Raw genomic sequence first — 7,532 nt, forward strand, 5'->3', positions numbered from 1 at the left:
TCATAGAGAAAATAATAAAGTGTATTATTCAGTCTGCTGTGTGTGATTTAACATTACATTAATTCTGTGGTGGAGAATTTCAGTCCCGATGAAACAACAACAAACAAACAAGCCAGAAGCAGATCATTAAAACAAAACTAAAGTAAATGGGTTAAATACATGTACTTCCTCAAACTGAGCACAATAACAAACCTTTGTGCAACTTTCTATTATAATAGAGTCACAATAACAATGGAGCCACCTGCTGGACAAGTAATGGAACAACATGTTGAAGTTAAAACACTTCAGGGACAAAACGAAAAACTTCTGGAGCATTTTGCTTCTAAACTGTAGTGTAGCATGTTAAAAGTGAACAGATGACCAATCTTGCAAACAGGGAAGAGACATTTTATTCAAAGGTTTCCATAATAACCATCAGCGGCATTTTTCGTGTCCACCCCTTTAGTTACATGACCATTTCTGTGAAGGCACCAGCTAAAAAAATGCATGCTGTGGCATTCATCTACTCTTAACTTCAGAGAGCTTCACCCAGATGTCAGCGAAACCTTGCATGTTGTTCACCAACGTCTGGTTGAGGATTTCGCCCACATCCCTGCACTGGCTCCAGATACCAAGTTTAAAGCTGCTTATGATGGTGATTCTTTAATTTTGGCAGCAGTCATGAACATTTCAAACACAAGTCAAAACAAATGACAGATCAAGCATCAAGCTTCATTCACTGCTTTTATTTTGATATGTCAGGAATGTCCTTTTGGTTACAAGTATAAATTCATGTAATTTACTGTTACATCTGAACACTTAAATAGAAAGCTGAGGACAAGTCAAAAACCTCTAGACCCATAAAACACATCAAATATGAGTAAGAACATGTTTGGGTTTTTTGCATTGTTGTGGGAAAATGTAACACAAAAACAATTTGACTGCTTGATAAATTGTCAAAAAGTAACTGATGTGCACTCAAATGTGACATTTCAGCAGTTAAACATTTGAATGGAACGTAAATCCTTCCACCTGATGGGAAACGAACAGGAAAATAAAATGAACTGCTGACAACAACATGAACAACCAATGATTGTGTCGTGTTGAAATGACCTGATTGTTCAAGCACTGACCCGATGCCACCACACAGCACTAAAGCAACAGCACTGCCTCCGATCAGCTCATTCGTAGGAGAAAAAGCTCGCCATGTGAGCTGCTTATGCATCGTGGTCAGAGAGCAGATCATCAAGTATCAGCATGTGAACCAGCATAATGATCAAACAGGAGAGTGACCACAGTAATACAGAAGACAAATGAGTCAATACAAACATTAAGATTCTGCCCCAAACCCACCAAAGTATATGCAGTTACATGCAGTAAATGCAATCTTAATGTCCATAAATGTATTAGTATTGTTCCACTTTTGTTTTCCATGTGACTGCATCAGGGATCAAGACTGTGATCTTCATTTCAAAATGTCCCCTCAAGCCTGAAATTGTTCATTTTGCCAAAACCAGTGAATGACAGTGATACATTATATGCAAACAAAGGTTAAAATGGAAAATCCCTTCAAAAAACAGCAATGTTTGCGGTAAATAACTTCAATGTATTATTTAATACATGTGTGAAAGTACTGCGTGCAAAAGTACTATTAAGTGACAGATCATTTCATGTACAGTTTGGAAATCAATATACATTCTTAGGTGCTCATGCGAACGATCTCAAATGAGGTGAAAGGGTCGATTTCTGCCTCGAGCATAAAAAAGAAATTCAGGATTGTAAAAAATAAACGTACAAAAATGGCAATTAAATACAAAGTGTATACAGCAATCAGAGACATCCAAAGAGACGGATTTCAGCAAGTTTCACTGCAATTGTGCAAACATACAGTTTTACCATGCAGGCAGAGAGAAAACGGCCCGCAGCAGGTCAGACGACGCCGTCGCGTTTGGTTGTAAAGGGAATGTTGTTTCTAATGTAATCGGACAAATTTATGCCACAATACAAGAATTTCAAAAAGTGCAAATGCAGCTAAATCACTTTCCCTAAAATCAATATTAAAAACAGGATAAAGGGCCGTATATGAAAGGTAAAAAAATAAGTGTTCCCGTGAACGTCGGCAAGGCAGTAAATGGATGGCAATTTTTCCCTTTCTTAAAAAAATCTGTACCTTATCGATAACTGCCTTTGATCGCCTGCTTCTGATCAATGTCGCACACATCCTTCTTTAAAGCCAGACCACACCGCTTTGAATGCTCCTCCCAGCCGCTGATTGTCTGAAATCTTCAGACTGCATCTCTAAATTCCCGACTTTCTCATGTGTCGGTCTGACTGGAGCCAAAGCAGCTGAGTAACAACAGAGCTCAGTGTGTTTTGTCCACAGGTGAATCCTGATCCGTTAGTATATAAACCACCGTTCTTAAAAGATTACCAAAGAGGTAAAAGGTCAAAGCAGTATGGAATATGCTCCATGTCTATCCGAGTATATATATGTTTATATATATTTAAAAAAAGTAAGACATTTAAAAGAAATGATTGGCAATTAATGTTAAGTAGTCATTAGTGGAATTCCAGCGAGTAAACCGAGTGGATCCTGAGTTCCTTTGTTGTGAATTTAAAATTGAAACTTAAAACTCTACTACAGTGTATGACAACTACGGCTGCAACTAACCATTACGCTCATCATCAACGAAGCTGCCGATCATTTTCTTGATTAATCGTTTCGTTATAAAAAGCTGTGTGAAAAATCTTCACGATAGTTTCCCAGAGCCCAGAGTGACATCTTCAAATTGTTTGTTTAGGCCCAAATTTGAAAGATAATTGGTAACAGATGACGAAGAAAAGCAGCAGATCCTCACATTTCGGAGGCTAAAACGAGAACATTTTTGGCATTTTTTTTTTTAAATGACTGAAAGATTCATTTTCTTTCCATCAACTATTAAGTAACTCGACAACTCATCGGAGCTCTAATTGCACCTCTGAATGTCATCGTTGGCCTCAGAGTTTTCAAAGAACATAAATATCAGATGTGTGTAAACTGCAAATCAAAGAGCTCTTGACTGACACCACATGATCAGTAATGACCTTTGAGCTTCTGCCCAGACGTGGATGAGACAGACCGCTTAAGACACGACACACATATCGGGGTTTCTGGGGTCTTGGGTCTCGCCGTCATTGATCTGGCAGTTGTTGGTCAGACTTCTCTCTTTGTTCTCCGAATCATCCGGCAGCTCCGCGTCTGCGTCACCTGGAAACATCCTGTCCTGCTCTGGAGTCTCAGCTGATGCATCCTCGTAGGCACTTATGCTGTCTGAGTCGTTCCTGTCCGGAGAAGGGTCTCGTCCATCCTCGGCACCGTTTTCGCAAGGCCTCCGCAGGACTCCGTCGACAGAGACGGGGCCGTCCAGTGCAAGAGAGGGTACGTGGCTCAGGGGCTTGCTGACCATCTTCCGCAGCTTCGTCAGGACGCTTCCTTCATCCTCCGCCTGGTCACTCGGTCCCACTTCCTCTGACGCTCGGCCTCTGCTTTCACGCGCAGACGAGTCTTTGTCTTCTCTGCGTGCGGCATTTCTCAGTTGGCGTCCTTGTCTCGTTACGTCGTCCACACTTCCACGTGCGTCCTCTGGAGCAGATGGTTTGTTGTTCTTTTCCTGCAAGGACACATTTAACTGTCCATAAGAAACTCAAATGTCCGTTCAGATCAAACAAAACACAGCTGCATTTGAAAGTTATTTTGGTCTTATTTTGTTTACATTTGGCAAGTTTGTCAATTTAAGGCCTTCATTACCAATATAGAAGCAAAGAAAAAGAAAAGAGGAAAATTTCAATTTTATAAGCCACTGAGATATCTGGCATCTGCACTATTTCAGTGGGAGAAGCCACTAGAAATAAGACACAAACCCTTTCACAAATTGAAGTGACAAAGATGTCCATTTTATGACATTCACCTGTAAGTGAGCTAACATCACAGTACACAGTGTACTGCTGTAACGACTGATATACTTTTTAGATAAGCTGGCAGAGAAAGGTTAAAACTAGCTTAGAAAAACAAAACATGCACCATCTTCATTATTCACACTCAACAGGAGGAGATGACAAACGGTTACATAACAGGATGCAGAAGACTTTACATCTTTATAGATTAACTCAAAAACCGTGTGCCTCTGTGCTGTTATGTAATGTTCTCCTTTCAGCTGTCACATTACCTCCTTTAATCTCTCCACCTCTTGCATCAGAGAGCAAACCATACTCTCCAGTTTCCTCTTGGCCTCCCTCTCTCGTTCCAGCTCCTACAAACGCAGAGAGACATTGGCATAATGAGAGGACCAGCAGCTTGACAGCGTCATACTTAATTATAACCAGCTTCTCACTAGGATGGAGACTAAAAGATGTCTATATGTGGCTTTGACGTACAGAACTAGCCTGTCCAGCTTCCCTCTGAGCCTCAGCCAGCAGCTCCTCCACACCCTCCAGCGTGTCCTGCAGGACGTCCACCTGGAACAACAGAGCCTCCCGCTCGACCTCCAGCCCACGCAGCTCCTGCACCACCTCGTCATAGCTGGCCTGCAGCTCCAGCTACACCATAAACACAGTTACAAATCAGCGTGGGCAACTTTAGAGGAGCGCATGCCAGTCAGTGGGTGGGCACGTGTTTAGAGGCAGCAGTGGGTGGCCTCATCTGGAAGCATGACAACCCTCCATATGGAAAGGAATACGCATCAGCGCGGCGATTGATCAGACAGGACAGGACTGTGTCGAAAACGCTCAATGATAATAACAGTCATGATTATAACAGGAAGAAATACACACCATTTCTGGGAGTCCCATGAAGAGATCCTGGTCAGACTGTTGAAAGGACAAAAAAAAACAAAAAAAACAAATCAGACTTTGGTACACTGAAATCCCAGCTATCAAAATGTGCGACCTTGTGGAAATACAGAGGCACCATGTTTGATAACGGCTCTCAAGTATGTGCTTAAGTATGATAAAAACATTAGCAGCAGAGATACAGCTGACGTTCCTCAGTCATATTTTATCAGGTCAGAGAAAATTAAGGGGTCACAAAATTTGGTGCAACACCAGCTCATGAGGATTTATTTGCATCAGACTCTTTCCAGAAAATGCAAAAGTGTCAGACACAGAGAGACGGCTTTACATTCAGATACACAAGGATAAGAAGTCAGTTTTCAAGCTTTTGGTCCAATGTCCTGATCCCAACACACTTTGTCCCAAAACATTGACTGAATGCAAGCACATTATTGTATACGATATTATCAAGTTGTCAGTACGATGATAACACTATGTGAGCAGCATTGTACTGTTGCTGCTCGCTGGTTTAGTCCAGCGGTTCCCAGCAAAGGGCAACGAGATAAATCTGAGAGGCTGTGAAATGATTAACGAGGGAGGAAAGAAGAACAACAACACCCTGTCACACAAATCGATGTGCCCTTCTACTTTAATCCATGCTTTTTTAGTGAAATAGTGGATAATTTGATCTCTGGCATCAAACAGAACGATCTGACCACTCTGTGGTGTGACTGCGAACAACTCACAGACATCTGAACTGTAGCAAAGGGCCCAAACTTCACCCTGCTGTTTTCTAAGGGGTCACAAGCCAAAGAGATGTGGTTAATTGGCATTTAACTCCACTGTATGTTATAACCGTATGTGTTTCTTATGTGTTGTCTTTCTGTGCAGTAAGCGGGGTATTGAGTATAAGACCGCCACTAATGATTATTTCCACTGTGGATTAATCTGTCCATTATTTTCCCAAAGCCGAAGATGACGTCCTCAAATGTCTTGTGTTGTCCACAGTCTCAAGATATTCTGCTTACTGTCAGAGAGAAGTGAAGAAACCTGAAAATGTTCACATTAAAGAAGCTCGAATCACTGTTTTTCTTGAAAAAAATATCCAAACCAATTAATTGATTATCAAAATAGTTGCTATTTAATATAATAGCTGATGACTAATGCAGCTATAAAGCAGCATAATATGGAAAAAAAACAAATACATCAGACGTGTCCTTAAGAAGAGTATCTTCGTAAATACCCTTGGTTACTTTTCACTGCAGTGATGATGACAGAGACATGAAGGGGGACACCAGAGCCCAGGTGTCGGTGTGACTTCCCGTTCACTCCGGGCTCCAGCTCGGGTCATCCGGCTCCTACCTGACTGTCACTCCTCTTCTTCAGGGTGCCTGCTCGGCTGTCGCTCCGTGTCAGACGCCTGGATGAAGTCTCGGTCTGATCGGGAGACAAAAGCACAGCTCAGGTGGAGCCTCGCATCAACAAACAGCACAAACACCACAGCTAGCAGGCTAATAATGGGGAAGTGAGCTAAAGCGACGAGCCTGAGAAAACGAGTCCGGTCGCTCCTTCGAGTCACTGCTCAGTCTTTAACATTTAATAAAATGGCTGAACTCCATAACGACAACATTCATTGCGTTAATTGCTTCAGGAATGAATATCTAAGCTGAAAAACAAACATAACATGATCTTTAGCTCAACACACTCGGCAGCGACGCTGTGATTTCTCCGCTCACCTCTTTGATAATGCTGCGGAGGGACTCGTCCTCGCTCAGTCCCCGAGAAAACGACCTTTTCTTTGGCGAACCGCTGCTGTCCAGAGTGACTGAATGCATTTTTTATGTTTTATATGAAGTTTTCGTTTATGTAAGAGACACCGCCGAAACCTCTGGGTGTGGGTGAAGTGGTGTTTGTTTCCTACGCAGCAGCACTTAGTGAACTGCCGACGCCCAGGCCGTGAACTACGGAGAGCCACGGGGTCCAAACCGTCTTTAACACCGCCCTCACTCCGCCCACACTCACAGCGGAGTCAAAGATCAGCCTTTGCATCATTTTGGCAACTGTGGTGAGTCAAAAATACATGAGTTCGTGTTTGTTTTAAGGCTCAGATAAGCACCGTGGCGCATGTCAGGTCCTACGTGCTGAAACCCGTCGAAGACAACGAGGCCTACCAAGTATTTTCAGGTGAGCTGTATGGTTTGAGTGTATTTTGTTGTCACATGAAGAAGATGAGGGAAGTTTAGGGAAAGTGGGTAAAATAAATGCTCCTTATACAATTACACAAAATTGCACAAAGCACTGCCCAAATGCACAAAAAACAGTTTTTATTTTACCAAGATCCCAAAGATACAAAAGGCTCAATTAGAGAGAAATATCTGTAAAGGGATGCACATCTGTAATGATGAAAACTGCAAGTTATGTGATACTATCAGTGTGCGGCATTTAAGCATTTTTGCTATTTAAAAGAAATGTCAAGAAAAAAAGCAAACATTTATTCATCAAGCAGCTGCTCTTGAAAGCACCTTATTACATTATCAACAAATACAATTCAAACATACTTTTAACTTCTTAACAAGATTTTAACTGATCCACAGTGTACCACATCCTTTTTTTTTTATTTCATTTGGGTAACATAATGCGCTGACTTAAGAGCTGACAATTTAATTGAGTTTGATTATCATCACACATGAAACCCAGCACGAAACCAGACTGCTGACCGCTCAACTTTCTTGACAGTAACGGCAGAT

The 7,532-nt window shown here is 41.8% G+C and overlaps 1 protein-coding gene across 1 annotated transcript; it reads right to left on the bottom strand.

Moving 5' to 3' along the window:
* Positions 1-706: 706 nt before the first annotated feature.
* LOC139328550 (tropomyosin Per a 7.0102) lies at positions 707-6,935 on the bottom strand. The gene is made up of 6 exons (XM_070958325.1): positions 6,522-6,935; positions 6,148-6,222; positions 4,789-4,824; positions 4,393-4,554; positions 4,185-4,268; positions 707-3,629 (listed from the first exon to the last, which is right to left on the bottom strand). The coding sequence occupies exons 1-6, from the start codon at positions 6,618-6,620 to the stop codon at positions 3,102-3,104; spliced, it is 984 nt and encodes a 327-aa protein (XP_070814426.1). The 5' UTR covers positions 6,621-6,935; the 3' UTR covers positions 707-3,101.
* Between the last annotated feature and the right edge of the window lie 597 nt (positions 6,936-7,532).

This window comes from Chaetodon trifascialis, chromosome 3 (assembly GCF_039877785.1).
Source record: "Chaetodon trifascialis isolate fChaTrf1 chromosome 3, fChaTrf1.hap1, whole genome shotgun sequence".
Lineage (NCBI taxonomy): Eukaryota > Metazoa > Chordata > Actinopteri > Chaetodontiformes > Chaetodontidae > Chaetodon > Chaetodon trifascialis.

Excerpts from the sequence above, each read along its gene's own strand:
- LOC139328550 (XM_070958325.1), bottom strand. The coding sequence starts at position 6,620 with ATGCATTCAGTCACTCTGGACAGCAGCGGTTCGCCAAAGAAAAGGTCG. Across the intron at positions 6,223-6,521 it reads TCCGCAGCATTATCAAAGAG|ACCGAGACTTCATCCAGGCG; the intron begins GTGAGCGGAGAA and ends TCTCCCGATCAG. Across the intron at positions 4,825-6,147 it reads AGAAGAGGAGTGACAGTCAG|TCTGACCAGGATCTCTTCAT; the intron begins GTAGGAGCCGGA and ends TCCTTTCAACAG.